This window comes from Pimephales promelas, chromosome 25, assembly GCF_988280905.1.
Source record: "Pimephales promelas chromosome 25, fPimPro1.hap1.1, whole genome shotgun sequence".
Lineage (NCBI taxonomy): Eukaryota > Metazoa > Chordata > Actinopteri > Cypriniformes > Leuciscidae > Pimephales > Pimephales promelas.
In genome coordinates this window covers 18921020-18942158 of record NC_142793.1, presented here as the reverse complement: position 1 = coordinate 18942158, position 21139 = coordinate 18921020, and the positions used below count along the sequence as shown (strand labels likewise).

The 21139-nt window shown below is 37.0% G+C and overlaps 1 protein-coding gene across 5 annotated transcripts in view; it reads left to right on the top strand.

The window, feature by feature from the left end:
• Positions 1–21139, top strand: part of magi2b (membrane associated guanylate kinase, WW and PDZ domain containing 2b) — a 76682-nt gene that overhangs the window by 47686 nt on the left and 7857 nt on the right. For 3 of the 5 annotated variants that reach the window (XM_039658119.2, XM_039658121.2, XM_089127404.1), the window contains exons 7-19: positions 425–482; positions 626–747; positions 949–1131; positions 4656–5164; positions 6347–6512; positions 10408–10439; positions 13522–13699; positions 14659–14774; positions 15889–16084; positions 17650–17829; positions 18325–18510; positions 18588–18969; positions 20346–20538. In XM_039658119.2, coding sequence (XP_039514053.2) covers positions 425–482; positions 626–747; positions 949–1131; positions 4656–5164; positions 6347–6512; positions 10408–10439; positions 13522–13699; positions 14659–14774; positions 15889–16084; positions 17650–17829; positions 18325–18510; positions 18588–18969; positions 20346–20538 — 2501 coding nt within the window. The remainder of the gene's footprint in view (positions 1–424; positions 483–625; positions 748–948; positions 1132–4655; positions 5165–6346; positions 6513–10407; positions 10440–13521; positions 13700–14658; positions 14775–15888; positions 16085–17649; positions 17830–18324; positions 18511–18587; positions 18970–20345; positions 20539–21139) is intronic. The other 2 variants (XM_089127402.1, XM_089127403.1) reach the window with 2 other exon arrangements.

Below are 21139 nucleotides of genomic sequence, written 5' to 3'. Positions count from 1 at the left end.
CAATATATATTAATACCGGCAAATACGGGCAAATCGATTAATCTTGTCATAAATTAATCTTGACGTATCTCTCATCTGACATTTGAAGTTTTTTTTATATTTTATATATGTGTATATATATATATATATATATATATATATACACATTATACATTGTATATATATTTATTAGACACACACACAGATACTGCACACATACATGCGTGTATATATATATATATATATATATATATATATATTCAATGTGATTAATCAGGATTGATCGATTTATATATAAAATCCTCAAAAAACATAAACAGAACTATGCAAAGAAACAGAAAAAAACAAAAACAACCCAGACTACATTAAATACGGGTTCACATGCAACGGGGATAGAAAACGTTTGCAACGAGGTGCCGACCATCTTATTTTTTTCTTTCTACAGAACTTCCATATGGCTGGGAGAAAATAGACGACCCTATTTATGGCAGTTACTATGTTGAGTAAGTTGATGAAATTTCTTTTATCAAGCACCAAGTATTTGCAGAATCCGACCCCGAATCATCCGCGCCATTCTCTTCAATAAGTTCGCCGGGGGAGGGAGGGTCCCAGCGTGATTTAAATATCTGCTCGTTCTGCCCCGCAGCCACATTAACAGAAGGACACAGTTTGAGAACCCAGTCCTAGAGGCCAAACGAAGGATCCAACAGCAGCATCAAATGCAAAGTCAAGGTCTATCGGCGCTGCCATTGCCCACGATATATAGAGGTACTTCTTTTCTCTGTGGCCCATATTTGCCATCTTCACCCAATTGGTTTGTTGGTGTTCCTCGGTTTTGGGTTGCTCAGGTGTGCCCTACTTTCATGTCACTTTAGCTCAGTTACCGAAGCACCAAAGACCATGCAGTAGAGGTGGTTGTGCAGTGTGCAGCGCATTGCTCTGATTGTTCATGTGTGTTTGTCTTCACAGAAAAGCCTCCATTCACCAGGGACGCCACGCAACTCAAAGGGACGTTCCTCACCACGGCGCTGCAGAAGAGTAACATGGGATTCGGATTCACCATCATTGGTGGGGACGAGCCGGATGAGTTCCTACAGGTCAAGAGCGTTATACCTGAAGGACCTGCTGCCCAAGATGGCAAGATGGACACAGGTGAGAAGGTCAAGGAAGTCAGGGCCTCTTTAAAAGTTTGCTATATTCTAGCAGAAGGGTGAATTGGGTTATGAATCTATGAAACTAAAATAATATTTCTATTATATAGGTATTGAATATCTTTATAGTATAATCATTTTTGTAATTTATTTATGAAGATAATAACTGTTAAAAATACAATATAATAATAAAATGTACCTGCAAATATTCGCTCAATATCGGTAAATGTGACCGTGCCTTAAAGGCCCACTCACACAAAGGACAATAACTATAACAATAAAGATTGTTATTAAATACATTTTTAATAATCACTCTAATTATATGAGAAAACAGCACAACTATGAAAAGAAAAATATATATATATATTTGGTCAAAAGTTTGGAAAGTTTTAATGTTTTTGAAAAAAAGGCTCACCAAGCCGGCATTTATTTGATCAAAAATAGATAAAAACTGTAATATTTTAAAATATTGTTACAATTTAAAGTAATGGTTTTCTATTTTGATATACTTTAAAATGTAACTTATTCCTGTGATCAAAGCTTCATTACTTCAATCTTCAGTTTCACATGAACTTCTAGTGCCGATTTATTATCAATGTTATCAATGTCGAGCTGACTGATATACAGTATATTTTTACTGTCGCTTTTGATCAATTTAACATATCCTTGTTGAATAAAAGTATTGAATTCTTTAAAAAAAATTATATTGTTACAAAAGGTTTAATTTTAAATAAATGCTTTTCTTTTTAACTTTTATCTATCAAAGAATCCTGAAAAAATATCACGTTTTTTTTTTTGTAAAAAAATTATATACATACACATATATATATATATATATATATATATATGTATGTGTGTGTGTGTGTGTGTGTGTATATATGTAATTTTGTGTAATGTGATCAATATTTTTCTTGTTTTGTCCATCATCTTGGATGATGTTACTCCCCTGTCGCAGTGCATTCTGGGATTGACTTCTTTATGAAAGATGCATGCTGCCTACACAAGGGAAAATGTTAATCTTCCTTCCTATTCAGATCAATTCAGTGACACCTTTCAGTTTTATTACCAATGATTGTCACCCAGTGGCGCAAAAAGTGGGTATGCGCTATATGCGGCGCATAGGGGCGCAGCACAATGGGGGGCGCCAAAGCGATGGTAAAAAAAAAAAAAAAAAAAATTATATATATGCTATTTTGTATTTCTATATGTAGCTGCCGTTGTGCCATTTCTGCATTCCTTCAATGTTATATAAAATTTTAGAGGACTAACAGCCAGGCTAGAGTAGGCGCCCTCATGGAGAAGGGGGGCGGGTAATGTCGCGAGCGGGCGGGGGTAGTAGTGAGTTGTCGTCGAAAAAGATGGATAAAACAAAATGCTGTGGGGCTACAAATAGAAAAAGAAAGAGAGAAAAGGAGATGGCATGTAAATTGAAATAACTGCATGCATTGCTGAAAGCCAACAGGTAGGATTTAAAATGTGACATCCAGGCATGTAGGCTATCTATATCTCTAAAATTGTTGCTGCATACCCCTCTGAAACTGGGTAGTTGCGCCCCTGTTGTCACCCCAACCATAGTTACTGTTGCTAAGAAAGACAAACAATGCCAGCAAAGCCTAATTTCCCTGCTTCAGTGGACTGTTTAGAATTACAATATGCCCCCTTTCAATATGCTAACACTTATCAATATATAAGCAGGGCTGAGCAGTGACCTCCCATCTCAGGAGAAAACCTTCAGTTCATGGACTAGGAAACATCATTATCTCAGTAGCCACCGCTTGACAACAGTCTCTAATAGCTTGCACAGAGCTAGCGCAAGGTCACGGTTGTCGCATTGTGTTTTTCTCTGATGAAAGAGTGTATTTGAGTGAGTCATCATCACAGACGGACACCGTAGGCTTATTTGCAGCTTCTTCATAAGTTTTTCTGTTCTCTTAGAGGATCTCATAACCTAGTAAAGAAATCCTGTGTCCTCTCTGCGATTCTACCTTTCTGGATGGCTTGTTCGTTTCCTTGATCATGTTTTAACTTTAGAAGTGTATCACAACTGTGAGCTGTGAAGATGACATCACTTCCCAAGGCCCTCACAGATAATGATGCTGGCAGTGGCTTAATTTGCATATGCCTCCAGCTAACATTGCAATTTGGGCTTTGGTGGGATCTTGTGTGTTTTATCCGCTTTTGATAGGGGAACAGGGTCCTTTTATAGAAGTCCTACTCTATTCTGTACAAACATACACAGTCGGCTTGTGCAGTTTCAATAGGCCTTAGGTTGCCTTTCTTACAGAGTCGTCTCATTATTGGCAAGCTTTGCTGATACATCGCTCAGTCGGTATCTACAGCTGTCTGCACTTATGCAACTGACTTTCTGTGTGTGTGCGTGGAGATGACTTTAATGCAAAGTGATAGGATTTAGTAAATATGTGGGTCAAACAACGGCTATTTTATTAGACAGCGGCTATTTGCACGTGTAAATAGTAGTTAGATGATATTTATACTTATAAATAGTGTCAGATACTATTTGCACCTCAGTGTTGTCGTGCATTAAACGATATAATAATAACAGGGTGTAGATGATTAATATATTTATTAAATTTTTTAAATGGATGCCACCTTATTGGGACAATAAAGCCCTCCATACACCTAACCCTAACCGATAAACACTTAATTATTAAACGCACGTTAGACACTTTTTCAACTTTTTGAATATTTTCTTAATGTTTATTGAAAATAAATGCCTTTCCGATCTGATATGTGACTAGAAAAGGGAGTAGAGGGAGTTGGGGGAACTATCCACGATACATATTGTTGCATTTTTGTATTGCGATTGTGAGACAATATATTGTTACACCCCTAGTTAATGTTCTTGATGTGATTGAGTCTTAAGAGGACAACTTTGCACATCACTCGTGTGAAATACACCGAAGACTAGACTTCAATGGAATGGAATCTTAAATGGAATGGAAAGTTGAATTTTATGTTAGCATGTTGCTAAGCTAACCGCGTGATATGCTAATAAGCACAAATACATACAATACACAAATATTGAGTAAGAATATCATACTTTACAGTATTGTGTTAAATAAATATATTTCTAGATTTTTTTTCAAAAGATTCGCAGTGCATTCTAGGATGCCTTTTTTATAGTGTCGATCAATTTTTATTCTGCTTGCTCGATAACTATCACTCTGTCTTATTGGTTGTCATCGCATTGCTCGTTTGCAGTGTTCTCTACTTCATTATAAAACATTGGTTGGTCATGCCATTAGAATTAAACTAGTTTCATTGAAAATGAATGACTTGTAGTTGCCTTTTCATTGTAAACCTCTGAGTGTGAACACCCGTTCAGAAGGCAGCATAATTATGTTTTGTAAGAGCCACATGATGAAGCTAATTTATGTGCATACGCACTCTGAGCAAGTGGTAGATGTGACAGCGATGACATAATTCTCTTGGGAGTATGGTGCTTCATATTTTGTTTAAATATGCGTGTCTACTACTCTCATATTTTTGTCATTTCTTCATCAGGTGATGTGATCGTCTACATCAATGACATCTGTGTCTTGGGCACCACCCATGCCGATGTGGTGAAGCTCTTCCAGTCAGTCCCCATTGGCCAGAGCGTTACCCTGGTGCTGTGTCGGGGATACCCCCTCCCTTACGACCCAGAGGACCCCTCCGCTAGCTCTTCCATGCCCCCTTTGGGCCTAGTGGACCATCCGTTGCTGCTCAATGGAAGGAACAGCTATGAAAATTACATGGAGTACATGTCTTTGACTGGTCGCTTAGTACCTGAGCACGGCGAGGGCCTTCCCCCGCATCCCCACCCTGGAGACACCCACCTGGACGGCTCGCAACCTCCATCCCTGACCACACCGGGACCCCCACCTGATGACAGCGTCTCCATGGCGTCATCCTCGGGAGCAACCACAGGGGCTCAAATGGTCCCTGAGCTTCTGAGTCTCACTATAACCAAAGGTGCAGAGGGTTTCGGATTCACCATAGCAGACAGTCCCACAGGCCAGAGAGTCAAACAGGTACGCTGATTCCATTAACAAACATTTTATTGAAGTGGTCTCAAACTCTAATTAAATTATAAATATATATACACTCCCCTAAAGGATTATTAGGAACACCTGTTCAATTTCTCATTAATGCATTTATCTAATCAACCAATCACATGACAGTTGCTTCAATGCATTTAGGGGTGTGGTCCTGGTCAAGTCAATCTCCTGAACTCCAAACTGAATATCAGAATGGGAAAGAAAGTTGATTTAAGCAATTTTGAGGGTGGCATGGTTGTTGGTGCCAGACGAGCCGGTCTGAGTATTTCACAATCTGCTCAGCTACTGGGATTTTCACGCACAACCATTTCTAGGGTTTACAAAAAATGCTGTGAAAAGGGAAAAACATCCAGTATGTTTTTGTATGGGCCGACTGATTCAAGCTGATAGAAGAGCTCGTTACAACCGAGGTATCCAGCAAAGCATTTGTGAAGCCACAACACGCTCAACCTTGAGGCGGATGGGCTACAACAGCAGAAGACCCCACCGGGTACCACTCATCTCCACTACAAATAGGAAAAAGAGGCTATAATTAGCAAGAGCTCACCAAAATTGGACAGTTGAAGACTGGAAAAATGTTGCCTGGTCTGATGAGTCTCGATTTCTGCTGAGACATTCAGATGGTAGAGTCAGAATTTGGCGTAAACAGAATGAGAACATGGATCCAACATACCTTGTTACCACCGTGCAGGCTGGTGGTGGTGTAATGGTTTGGGGGATTATTTCTTGCAAAGTGATTATTACAGAAAATTAGGCCCCAAAAAATAGATTTTTCCTTTTTTTTTCTTTAAATAAAATTTCAAAAGGATAAATAATGCAGATTTCTTTTTTTACAGCCATCTTTGTTCATATTTACCAAGGGGGCAAATAATTCTGAGTGACACTGTATATAATAATAATATATTTAATAATTTAATAATAATTTAATTTAATAATAATAATAACAAATATATTTATTATTGTAGATAAATAAATAAACACATACATGTACTTATATATAAACCAATATAAAATATTATTAAATATATATACATTTATTTATATTTATTTATTGTTTTTTTAGAAAATAGATAAACACACACATAATATAGATGTAGAATATGTATATAATTAATAAATATATTTTATATAACTGTTTCTATACGTTGTGATCAGGTTCTGGAGCCGCAGGGTTGTCCAGGGTTATGTGAAGGAGACTTGATGGTGGAGATTAATCAGAAGGGTCTCCAGGGACTCAACCACACACAGGTGGTGCAGCTGCTCAAGGACTGTCCAGTGGGAACAGAGGCTACGCTTGTCATTCAGAGAGGAGCAGCAGCAGGTGCGCACATTTACACTCAGAAAGTTCACCCGAAAGGTACTGAAGGTTGCCTGCAATCTATTCTGGACTTTGGCAAAGTGAAATGTTCACGTATGTATAAGCCAAATGAAAAAGTGCTTCAGTTTTTAGTCATTTCTAGCTCTCTGAACTTCAGCTTAATTTGCCTTAAGCTTTGATTCGTCAAGATTTTGAAATAAGAGGAGAGAAATACTCCTTTTATAGAGTCCTAAATGTACATTGCCAGTGCATCTCAATTTTACAGACTCAAACTGTTTTCTTTCAGAATAACTGAAGCTGGTGAGCTGTTTTGGGGAAATTTTAGCAAAGCCTCCGCAATATTGCGCACTGTATCATCTCTTGGCAAGAGCCGGTGACAGTTATTAGCATATTTCAGACTGAAGCCAAGCTAATCTACTAATTCCATGCGAGTCCACTTATCGGAGTGCTTACTTTCATTAAAATGTCCACGCAGAGTGTAATATTTTATCACACTTTATAATTAGGATATTCTTAGAATGAAAATTAATGAGGCAATTAATAGAAACGATCTTGAAGAGTGCTAAAGTCTCCTTCCATGTGTATACTAAGTAAGCCTGATATGAGTTCTTAAGATGCTTGTCCATTTCTCTGAATTCCCATTTCTATCAATCAAGTAATTACACCAATGCATTCTGCCAATTACACTGTGTGTCTGTTCTCACCTCCTCGGCGTGTTTCGTTGACTATATCGAAGGCTACGGTCTTAAAGGACCGCTCGGCAAACACTCCAAGGCCTCTTGTAACGGAGCGAGAGACGTCCCACGTGACTCACTGGCTGAGTGCGAGACCATTCAGTTTCCTGCCGGCGCTCTGCCAAGAGCACGGCCTGCGGCGGCCATGTTCACAGCTCTTTTCCCCAGTCGTCTAATTAAAGCACACCTCCCACACTGAGCTGGTGGAGATAAACAGGCAGACCAATCAGAATGCAGAGTGGCTGAAGGGGAGCGGGGCGGTTAGCAAATGGACCAATCAGAGCCTGTTATTTCCCTGCAGGTAGCACTGAGGGAATACACTGAAATAGATGCTGATTGAGGAGACATAATTTATTCTTAGTGACGTGAAGAGTTTATATTATCATAATTTACATAAATTTACATGGAATTATCTATTTAAAGCAACAAGATGAATGGGCAAATAAATGTCAAGACAAGCATAATTTCACACCAGGACAAGAGCAAGAGCAAATATCCAGAATTCTGACTGGGGTTGAAATACTTTTCACTAAATCTTGTGTATAAAAATGTGTATAAAAATATATATATATTTAGTATTTTTATTTAATAGGGTTTAGTTAGGATAAGGAAATGGGTGATTGTAGCTATAAAAATAAAACTCAACATTTTGTCATATTGAGTATATTTTGATATTTTTTTTAAAAAAATCTTATAATATTTTTATAAATATCATATGAATATCTTATAAATATCATATTTATGTAAAGGTATTACTGTGTAAAAATGTTTTATTATCAAAGCAGTGTTGTTATTGTAAAGTTTAACTATTAAATAGTTTTCAATAATTGAAATAAAATAAATCTTGGTGGAAAAAAATAATAAAGTAAAGCTAGGTGTAAAATAATAGTAATAATAAAAGGTGTAATAATAAAGGACAAAAGAGCAATGGAAATAAAATGACTAAAACAGCATACAATTAATAAATTCGAAATAATTTGAAATATGAATACAAATAATACAAAAATTAAGATAAATACTAAAATTAATATAAATAATACTAAAATAACACTGGACCATTATTTCAACCAACCATGGTTGATGATTCAAAAAAGATAAAAGTAAAATACATTAAAAAATCGAATTAAAAAATGAACGAGGGCTTGTTTTTCACTAAATAAAAGAATTATTATTATTATTATTAATTTTTATTAATACATAGAAATAAATAACAATATTTACTTGCATGTATTCTGCCAGAAAAAGCTTCACAAATATATATTGCAAAAATTCAATATTTCGTCCAGCCCTAGTTAATACCAGTTATTGAATTGCATTTGCACTCATATAAACACCCTGTATAAATGTAACTTTTGACATTTATTTCTGTTAAAATCTGAAATGATCTAATTTGGCAAGTAAATGCAATAAGAAATGCTTTCATTTCGAATTCTTCAAGCATTTCTCTACCTTATTAGTGCCGCAGTCAGAGCACAATATCACTGTCAGTCTTCCTCTCCGCAGTTCTTTTGTCAGGGTTATTGACATCTCGAGTAGGACTGGACAGGCAGGTGCGAGGTGATGACTATAGTCTTCTGATATCCCGGACTGTCGGAAATATCATCAGGGCCGTGGCATTTCAGCAGATCTCTTACATCCTCTTGGCTCTATTCCATCTGGGTCTCGCAGACAGTACACAGAGACAACAGTCACCCCGAATCCCTCACCTGAGAGAGACTCGTGACATGAACAAAACCCAAGGAAGCATGAGGCGACTGATGCCAATGCCATAACATGGCATTCAACAAATCTTTTACTTTTTTAAAGGTTGTTTCAGTGATCAAATCAGATTTAAAGCAATCAATCAATAAGGAACTTTTTTTTTTGAGGTTTTGCTTCAAGTTATACTGAAGTTCTTTGGTTTTTGTTGTCCATAATATGGCATCTTTTGTGATGTATTGGGGGAGGATGAGGACTTATGGAGTGGCACGACTTGACGAATCATGTTCGCCCGAGGCTTTATGTTTAGCTCTTCGCTGCCAAGTCGTGTCCTGGTCATATAGCGTTTGATGTAATCCTGTTAGTTTAAGTAGGCATAAAAACACATTGCCCCCCTGCCTTGTGCTACAAATACTCACATACACACACCCATACGTACAGGCACATATACGTGCTCGCGCGTATGTCTGTGTGAATGCGCAAAGACTATATATATAATCCATGTTATTGAAAGAAACATGTAAGAGACTGAGAAATGAAAAGTCATAACTCATTATTCTTCCAGCACCTCTGGCCATGGTATAATCACACTGCAGATGAATCTTAAACAACCTTCTTCTTATCATAGTCATATCACAAATGCACATCATGAATTTTATTATATGGAGAACTTAATACTGAAAACAGTATTATGGTAGTATTTTACTCACTGTAAAAATGTGCAGTTTAAAACTACCAGATCTGACCCTTAACAATGGCTTTCCATTTTTGTAACCTAATGTAGTCTGTAAGATACTTTATATTTTTTCTTATTAGATGAATTAAATTATTAAATTTATATTTATTTGAATTTATTCTTTAAAATAAATTCAAAATCATTTGAATTATTTTTCAAAATTGTGTGAAATATATTTAATATACTAATATATTTTGAAAACTTTTAGCACTTATTTTTTTCATAGAGCAAGAAAAGAAAAAAAAATGTCTCTAAAGTCAGAAAAAATATCTAATCCCCATTTTCTTCTCAAGTAAATATATGTAGTATGTCGATAAATACATTTTTATAAATGCGTTGATGTATCAAAAAAATTTCAATAATAAAAGTAGTTTTTATGACAAAAATAATGATTTGACCTGCTATACAGTGATCTAGATACAACACATAAGCTAAACGCATTGCTGGCCATTGTGATTTCATTATGATGATTCAGAACTGACTGAAAGTTGCAAGAGTTTTAAAAATCTAGTTCAATGAGTTTGGCTTCTGCTCAGAGCTAATCAAAGCTAATGATGTAATTACCTCACAAATAAATGCAATAAACTTTCCTCACTTAAGAGCCTACAGGACAATGAAGTGAAGAGAAAAGGGGGCAAATAACTGATATATAATATCTAACTAATATGAAAAATGTGTTCATTACTCTTAAAGGAATATCTAATAATCTTTCTCTTTCTTTTTCTCTCAGGCCTCTTTTCACCCTGGGATCCCACAAAACAGGTAAATGGATTTTAAATATTTAGTTTCTTTCTTGTTTTGCATGTGCGAGAACCGACCTTGACATTAAAATACCAAGTTCAATTCCTGAACGAATGATTCTTCTGAACCAACCTGAGAAAACTCTTATGAGGTTGCAATTTCATATGAATTTGTGCAATGGGATTTGTACAGAAACTTTTTTTTATTTTAAATCCAGCATGAAGGTCCACCCCTGCAGATAAGGTCAGTGAGGCGTAAGCAGATCGCATGAAAATGTAGGCGAATTGGCCAACAATTCGACACAACATAAAGTATTGTATGTACGAATTGCCCTTTTTATTGACTCAAATACATATATAGCAACCAGTGTTTCCCAAACCTTAAAGGAATACTCCACTTTTTTTGGAAATAGGCTCATTTTATAACTCCCCCAGAGTTAAACAGTTGAGCTTGACTGTTTTCGAATCCATCCAGCCGATTTTCTGATATTTAAAAGAATATCAGTAAGCAGACAGTTTCTGGTCTCATTGACTTCCATAATATATTTTTTTCCTACTATGGAAGTCAATGAGACCAGAAACTGTCTGGTTACTGATATTCTTTTAAATATCAGAAAATCAGCTGAATGGATTCGAAAATGGTAAAACTCAAACGTTTAACCCTGAGGGAGTTGTCAAATGAGCCTATTTCCCAAAAAAGTGGAGTGTCCCTTTAAACAAATGACTCTTACCAGATGGATCTTTTAGTGAAATAAACACATGGTCTGATTCCAGAACTCTAATAAATTGTTCTTTGTAATGAATCAAACACACATACATATTGTAATAGTATAGTCAGATTCCCAAACAAATGACTTAGTCGGTTCTTTGAAGTGAGTCAAACAAATACAGATCCTGTTCATATGACAAAGTGTGTTTTATCAGTAGTATACTATTTTATGGATAGTTAGAGCTAATCATTGGATTGCATGTTTGCCCATACACATATGTAAAGTAGAATAAGTTCATATATCTGCCAATATTTACTTTTGAATGGATAGATAATTTCGGCAGGTATGCGGATGGTATTTTGACATTCTGCATCAGTGTTTGCTGGAGAAATGATCAAATCATGTTTTCATGTAACGTAAGAGGATTTGACCACCTGCACACCTCTGGCTACCCGCTGTTCTTCAGCAAACATCTTGGGCTAGTGTTTGATGGCCGAAATTTCTCATCAGCTCAGGACGGCTGCAGCATCAATCTCCAATCGCTGTTAAAGACAAACCGCAGCCACGAGTTCTCAGTCTCAGCACGTGTTCAGCTGGATAACACTGTGATGAAACCCGACATGGAGGTGTCCCGGGTGACAGATGCATTAAAGCAGCCGCCATGGGTGGCGTACTTAATCAGAATGACTCTTGTGCTGCTGCATTAGCAAACAAAAAGCTTTAACTGACAGCAAAGTGTGTCTTATTAATGTGTGTGTGTGAGTGAGAGAGGTACGCGCTTGAATGTGTTTATCACGAAGAGAAATTATTCCGAGCAAAGATTATGCAGGTGATACTCAATTGATATTCCTCCTCCTCTGTCCTGGAGACCCGCGGACTCAATCATGCTGCCGTGTGATTTATAGCTGTGGCGGATTTCAAAACAAAACTCCTCGTTTCGGTTGAAAATATTTAAGAGGGTTCACGCAAAAATGAAAATTCTGTCATCATTTACTCACCCTAGTGTCACTCCAAATCTGTGGGATTTTCTTATGTATTTTATTCACAGGTTATTTATTTCACAAAATAAACCACTTTTTTTCCCACTCTGGCCAATGGTGAGTAAATTGAGAAAATGTATTTAAGAAGGCCACGAAAATGTTATAAATCACTTTTTTAGATGTCATATATATATAAGAAAATAAAAATTAGCTGAGTTGCCTTTATAAAAAAAATATTTACCTGCAGGATTGGCTAATTGTAACTGGCCAATCAGAATAAAGTATTCCACCGAGAGGAGATATTTAAAGGGTTAGTTCACCCAAAAATGAAAATTCTGTCTGTAATTACTCACCCCAGCAAGTCTTTCATTCATCTTCAGAACACAAATTTTGATATTTTATTATTAAATCTGAGAGCTGAATCACTCCTCCATTGGCTTCTAAGGGATTGAAAACTTGACGGCCCAGAAAGTTATTAAAGACATCGTTAAAATAGTCCAAGTGACTGCAGTGGCTCAATCTTAAGTTTAACAGTGCAGCGCTTCTGGGTTGCACGTCAGAATGTAGCCTCACTATTGGCCAGCATCACACACATGACCAGCATCGGCCAATAGTGAGGCTACATTCTGACGTACAACCCAGTACACTACATGAACTCACACAACAAAATGAATTGTTGAATACATGAGAGTGAGTAATTACTGACAGAATTTTCATTTTTGGGTGAACTATCCCTTTAACAGAACACGAAGGCTGCTCTCGTCACTATCCCACAACAAACAAATTCTTCGGGTTTTTAGTTGCCGGGTATAATTTTCCTTAGTTTTATATGCCTTAATTACATCGCAAGTCTACAAATGCTGTTTGAGAAACTAAACAGACCACTCATCTCAGGTTAAGTTTCTCCGTAGCCTTGTAAAGTAACAGAACATTTCATTAAGCTCATTTAGGTATTTCTAGAGCTAGCCTTGATATCAAATTTCATGTGAGTTCACTTTCATTCCAGTGTGAGGTACATAATTTTCAGGAAGCCGTCCAGTTCGCCTGGATTCAGGCCTCGTAATGGAATTGGCAGGTTAAGCAGAAAGCTGCAGGTGAAATGAACAGCTCACAGGAAATAGGATCCATTAGCCCCCGGGGCGCATGGACTGTAGCACAGACACTTCGCTTCACACTTTAGTCTCACACTTAGGGCTTAATTCGTCTCCTTCGCTGAACCTCCAGAGAGCGATTGGACTGCTAAACTCTCTCCTCTCAGAAAGAGGACAGGAGTAATGACAGGGGTATGAATGATGATACCCCCAATCTTCTCTGCTCGATGTTTTAAAGGATCTACATAGGAGATTCGGAGCTTGTTAGTGTATGTATGTGTATTATCCACTCAAACCGGTCTATGTCTGTATTGTCCTTGCAGTGGGACCCTCAAGGAAGCCCCCAGACCAGCTTGTCGGCCGCTTTGCACCCCCACGGCGCTCCACATCCCGGACAGACGCTCCATCGCTCCTCCGTTCCGGACACAGAGGGCTTCCACCTGGGCAAGCCTGACCCCTACGACCTCTATGAGAAGTCACGTGCCATTTACGAAAGCAGACGTAAGTCCTTGTATTCAAATCATTTATATACAGTGAGGAAAAGTATTTGAACACCCTGCTATTTTGCAAGTTCACTGCGAGAGACATAATCTAAGAAATCACAATATATGATTTTTTTAACTATTTATTTGTATGATACAACTGCTAGAAGTTTACAGAAGATACAGAAGTTTCCTGTGAGCAAACTTTTCATGACTGTATTGCTTTTGTTTTTGTAATTCATTTTGAATACACACAAATTCTAATTACTGGTATATAATTATTTACTGTTATGTTATGCTATGCTATATTATTTATTTCACATTTCACATTATATTTAATGACAATGTAAAGGCTTTATTTTCATAAATCATTTCACAATTAGAAAAAAAGACTTAATTTTCTTCAATCCAATGACAATTTCTAGCTCATTTCTTTTAATTTGGGTTGAAATATGAGCCTATAAAATTCTTGACAGGTTCCTTGAGATTCCTCCCACACATGAGCCTCAATAAAGCATAAAGTCAGTCGATAGTTCAAAGTATTTTTCAATTATTTGAATAAATAGTTTGAAGCTTTCATTTCTCATTCGCACAGAGCCAATCCCACCTCGGACTCTGACAGACTGTACAGGCAAGTCTTTTGTGCTGCTTCCCCTTTATTTAAGCCACAGAGCGCATATGCCGTTAGTCACATTTCAATGGCTAATTTATGTAACCCATGTGACTTTAGGGCTCTATATTTAGCTCTCTGTCTACCACCATACTCTTATTCTCCAGTACATCAGAAGGTTCAGCACCCCAGTTGGTGAGCCGACCTACATAACGTGTGGCGTTCTCTGATTCCTCAGCTTGTGGTTCGGTTTAGGGATGGTTTTGATGTTTCTTAAGATTCCCTGATCTCTACTTTTATGTCAAACATACAGAGGAAGCAGCATGAATTGGGTGCGCTTGATCTAATCTGTTATTCTTGTTCCTCAGGTGTGGAGTACCAGGAAGTGGAAGTGCACCTGCTGCGTGAGAAGACCGGCTTCGGCTTCAGGATCCTGGGCGGAGACGAGGCGGTGCAGGCTGTGAGTCCGGAGGCCCGTGACAAGGCTCGTATGGGGCAGGATAAACAGATACTGGCTCATATCTGTACAGCTCCACGAGCAGCAGATGGAAACACACCTGACAAATTCATGTCCTTCAGCTACTTATATGACATTAGCAGTATTGTGGGTTTTTTTATGCATATACCATGACAATATGATGGTATATGATTATAGTGGTTATTATAGTTTTGAAAATTTGACTGTAATTATTAGAGCTGGGCTGTATAGTGATATACATTACCATTCGAAGGTTTATAGTCAGTAAGATTATGATTATGGTCAGATGAATTGTTTGTTGAAATCATCAAAAAATACAATACAAAACATTAATATTGTGAATTAATATTGCAATTCAGAATAACTGTTTTGTATTTGAATATATTTTTAAAATGTGATATATCCCTGTGATTCAAAGCTGCATTTTCAGCATTCAACATATTGTGGGGATGAATTTCCAGTAAAATTATATTTTGAGATGTACAATACTACAATAATACTACTTTCTCATAAGGAGATATTTTCACTATAATGCCCAGCTTTAATTGTTTTGATCTGGGATTTTCCATAAATAGTTAATTTTTTTATAAATTCCTTTTAATTTCAGTGTTTTCATCCATTTCATTCCATCAAAAATCGTTCCATCTGCCTGTGACGAGAGACACAGCACTGTGATTGGTTGTTGACGTGTTGTTTTGACCGAATACGTTGCTTTTTTCTTCCTCGTAATAGTTAGCAATAACTCTAACCTTGTTCAGTACCAAAGAATATATAAAATATTAGCATCTATAAGAGCAAATATTAAGGTGTGCTGCTTTATTTTACGATTCTGAGCAGAGTTGTGGTTGTTAAAAGCCAATTTGTCATGGATTTCAAATTTGAGTTTATTAACGGCTGTCTCTTAGTTAGTTGTCTTTGGTAATCTCTGACATTCTAATTTACTTTTCTTAAATAAATACCAGCAGTAAAGCGACTTTCTGTCAAGCTAGATGTGTATAAACCCATCAGCTAGTCAAGAAAACTACTTAAACGTAATGTAAAACTGGTGACAGTGTTATAATAAGACCGACTGTGACTATGTCGCTTCATATTAATTATGCTGACCGATTTTTCTCCACAGATTGTGATCGGAGCAATCATAGAGAACAGCCCCGCGGAGCGCGATGGCAGACTGCGTCCAGGAGATGAGCTGGTCTCGGTTGACAGGATGCCCGTGGCGGGGAGACCACACCGCTACGTCATCGACCTCATGCACGCGGCTGCACGAAACGGACAGGTCACCTTGACCGTCAGGAGGAGGGTTCTGCTGCAGCAGGGTGAGCAAAACTCTCCAGTGACACATAAACACCTATTATATCATCAAATCCAGTCTGGAAATACACAGTCAGGGTTTATTAAACAACTAATTCCGAAAGACAAATACATTGTTTTGTCTTTTTAATAGCCCTATAAAGTCTACTGTATCATATTTGATTGGCAAATTATCAACATGATTCAAACTTTGCTGAAAACCCTATTGTGCACAATCACAGTCTGATTGATAGTTTATACTTTTCAGCAAGTAAAAGGCCTTTTAGTATCATTCTTAAAATATGTGTCTTTACTTTTAGTAGCCCTCAAACCGTATTCACTTTATAGCCCTTAATCCTGTAATTGTGGACAAATGTGGGCACAGAGGACTCAGATGTGATCCTAATTTTTATTTATTATAACTTTGTCTTCGATAAAGTTTTGTCTATCCATTTATGGTGTTTTTTTTTTATTTTGGGGGTATTTTTGAATTTCTTTACTTCAAAAGTACCATATTTTCTATGTAAATTATTTATATGTAAATTAATTACTATGTAGTTTTATTTTTAATATTTAATATTTTTAATCATTCCAATAAGTTCGTAGAACTAAAACCTAAAGATGAAGTGACTTTGCTGTCACCTGGTGTCTTATTTTGGCTTATTTTAGAATGCTCTAAATTACAGTTTTTCCCATTCATTTCTATGGGTGCCCATTTTTGACCCAAATACAAGATTAAGGAGGTTTTTTCCCCTACTTAACATTGTAGAATTGAGTCAAAAAAAATTGTGTGTTCAGGAGACAAACTTAGGAAAAGTAGCCAAGTCTTGTACCGCTCAGATCAGGGGAAGTATTTTTTAAAAATAAATCAACTATTTTGCCCACATTTGTCCAGAATGCGGTTTTAGGGTTAAGTAAGTATCAGAATAACTTTTATATTGTTTGCAATATTTTGAGATATGAACCCTTACTGGACTGAGGCAACTTAGGTTAAATTGATTAAATTGTTAATATGCAAGCTTGAAATATGAAACATCAGGGACATTTATTTGTTCATCTCGTTATATATTTTGCCACAATGAATTCTATAGAGCTTGGATCATAAAACTAAGCAATTAAATGTAATTTTAATAAGACATATTATTGGGAGATATAGAGAACTGATATTTATGCACTTTATTTAAGTATTCTCTTACTGTAATAAAGATTTACATTTCAAGCTGTCAGAATCTTACTTTCAGGCCATATAAATATCAGCATCTGCATTTTTTTGCTCTGTTAGTTTTTTCCATCTAAAGTATGAGCTCCATATCCTCACTATATCATATTATATGAGCCATAAAAGCCTCATGTATCAAATACACTTAACAAAAAACTCCTATACAAACCATTTTTAATTTATATATATTTTTTTGAAAGGTTCAATCAAGCTGTTCAATTTAAATAAGTGTGATTTTTCTGAATATTTTTCATACGTCAGGCTTTACGGTGTTAATTACATTATCAAGAAGTATTTCTGTGTAATAGCTTGAGTCACATTGCTGTGGTTTGTGTTTGCATTGGCTGAGACTGTGTGTGCTGCCACCTGCAGGCCAGCCGTGCGAGGAAAACGGTGCAGCGGCCAATCAAAGCAGTTCTCCCCACGCTCATGCAGTGTGTCCGGTCAACTTACCCCCCACCACTGATGTAGTCATACACCGCAAGGAAAGCGAAGGCTTTGGTTTTGTCATCATCAGCTCCCTCAACCGTCCAGAGACCACAAACACAATAAGTAAGTCCCCTCTTCTCTTCACACAGCTGTTACCCTGATGCTCTGGTGAACACCATTGCATTCTTTTACACATGGTAATGTTTTTTTTTTTTTTTTTAAATTCTTTATTTATATTCAGCAAGAAATAATTACAGAATAAAAGTGATGATGAAGAACTTTACATTTGCTGTTGTTTTTTTAGAACAGTACATATATATACTTTGAACAAATAGGGAGAGATAAAGTTGTGCATTACAAAGTATACAAATTATATATTTAACCACTTTGTGGGAGCCATGATAGAGGAGGATAGATAAGAAGACAGGACAATAAAGCACACATGGTAATGTTTTAAAGTGAAGATGTATTGAAAGTCTGGGATCAGTCCACAAGCTGTACTTAATTATTTTTTAAGGAAAATCGCAGGGAAATATGAATGTCTTATTATAGTTTCTGAAATCTGACCAAAATATTTTCCATGCAGTTTTCATCAAATTCACCTTTGATGTTTTGTAGCTGTGCCACATAAGATCGGCCGCATCATTGAGGGCAGTCCGGCCGATCGCTGTGGGAAGCTGAAAGTTGGTGATCGTATCATGGCCGTCAACTGTCAGTCTATCATCAACATGCCTCACGCTGACATTGTCAAGCTGATCAAAGACGCTGGACTCACTGTCACCTTGCACATCATCCCAGAGGAAGGTATGGTCAGAGTATGTTGCAATAAAGAAAGATTTCCGTCTTTTTCCTTTTGAAAACACAATCGTTTTGTGCCCTAGATGTAAACGGTGCTCATTCGGCCCCTACATCGGAGAAGCAGAGTCCCATGGTGGCCCAGAAGCACAGCCCTCAGACTCAGTCCAGCCCAGCAGCCCAGCAGAGCCCGAGCATGGCTCACCCCAGCCCACCAGCGCCCCACCCCAGCCCGGCCACCACACAGCCCAGCCCTCTGCTGATGGAGCCGGGCCCTGGAGCTCCCCACAGCAGCCCACCGGTGACTCAAAGCAGTCTCCCTGTGAGTCAGCCCGGCCTGGAGGCCATGCAGTCGGGCTCAGTGGGGACTCAGGCTGCTCCTGTTGTGGATCCTGGCATCCCGGGGGTTCAACCTACCTCAGTCGGATCAGTGCCGGTGCCACCACAGCTGTACCTGCATGACACCAGGTACTGGTTGGCCTCTATCTATCTATCTATCTATCTATCTATCTATCTATCTATCTATCTATCTATCTATCTATCTATCTATCTATCTATCTATCTATCTATCTATCTATCTATCTATCTATCTATCTATCTATCTATCTATCTATCGTTCTATCGTTCTATCTATCTATCGTTCTATCTATCTATCGTTCTATCTATCTATCGTTCTATCGTTCTATCTATCTGTCTGTCTGTCTGTCTGTCTGTCTGGCTGGCTGGCTGTGTCTATCAATCCATCCATTTATTCATCTGACTGTTTTTATATTGTAAATGTTTTTTGCCTTGACATTATTTTTCATCACAGTTAAGCACATGTATATTGCATAAAGAAAATGAAGACTGTACTAATTATACCATTTTATGCTGAGATTTATTTTCCCCCTATTATAACATATTCATAAAGCACATTTCCCCAAAAAATTTGCATTACTTTAATTTATCCGGATGTTATGTAATGATCAATTCTAAAAGGAAATTCTCATGTATTACAATAAAAATGACATTGATTTTTAAAAATTTAGTTACAATTTAGTTTACAATTTAAACTGCATAATGTTGTTTTTCATTGTACTTTCAATGCAAGAAATCACTGGTTCCCTGGTACAAAGTCAGGTTCCATTGTTTGCAAAATATAAAACATAAATTAATAGAGTTTTTTTATTAAAATGATTTTTAAATTAAATTGTAAATACAAAAAAAATTAAATGATAATATGTATAATTTGATATTCCACTTTTGAATTTTAGGGTTGAAATGAGTCAGGCATGTTCTTGACATGCTTCATGAGATTGACCCATCTAAATCTCTTCATTTTTATTCTTGTTTTTGTTTGTTGTTTTTTTTTCTCCCCATGTGTCCAAGGTTTCTCTCTGGTAGTCTTCGGGCTCAACCCATTCCTTGAGATAGCCTTGGGCAATCTCACAAAACTCTTCAAGCATCTTCTGTCTTTCACTCGCACCAGCCCGAGTAACATCACTTAACACTTCAAGATAAATTATTTACCTCTTCAATAATACATGCTTTTCCTCTCAAGCAGGTTTTCTTTTTCCCAGGGTTGGCTCAAGACTTCTCTGATTTATGCATTATGAAAGATGGGAACTGAGACTTGATAAATAGGGCCTATGAGCAAAGAGCTGGTCACATGGTCCGAGAGAAGAAAAGGTCATCGCTAGGCGTAAAATATATTCAGGATATGTTGTTTATATTGTACATAAAACGTAATAGCATTCAAAGCAACATTCTCAGAGAGTTAGAGTGGTTTGAAGTTGAATTCTGTGGGAAACGTGTGGTGAATTGTGGGACAAGATGGCTTCATTTGATCTTGTTGGTAACTGCAGGTCGGAAGTAAAAGCCAGGCAGGATGTTAAACCAGATATCTGCCAAGCTGCATACACAGACTACAGACAGCCCCCGGTGGACTACAGACATCCACCTGTAGCAGACTACAGACAGCCGCCCAGCATGGAGTACAGACACCCTCCTGCTCTAATAGACTACAGACAACACTCCATCGCCGATTACAGACCACAGGTGATTATATTTGGTTACACTTTATTTTAACAACTTTTAAGCAACTACATGTACTTACTGTTGGGTTAGGGTAGGATTTGGGTTTGGTTGAAGGTTAGATTATGCATAACCTACATATATGTAACATATGTAACAAGGACACTGTAAAATAAAATGTTACCTTATATTTGATATCCAGAAGACTGGAAAATCTCCATTTAAATCACCAGATTTTATCTCTTCATTTGTTTTTGCTTAAAAGATATAGAGCATTTGTATAGATGTTATATATGTTACATACACTGCAGTTCAAAAGTTTTTGATCGGTAAGATTTTTAATGTTTTTAAAAGAAGGCTCTTCTGCTCACCAAGGCTGCATTTATTTGATAAAAAAATAATAATATTGTGAAATATTTTGACAATTTAAAATATTATGTTTTCTATTTTAATATATTTTCAAATGTATTTTATTCATGTGATCAAAGTGAATTTTTAGCATTATTACTTCAGTCTTCAGTGTCACATGATCCTTTAGAAATCATATATTCATGATGATTTGCTGCTCAAAAAACATTCATTATTATTATCAATGCTGAAAACAGTTTCTTTGATGAATAGAAAC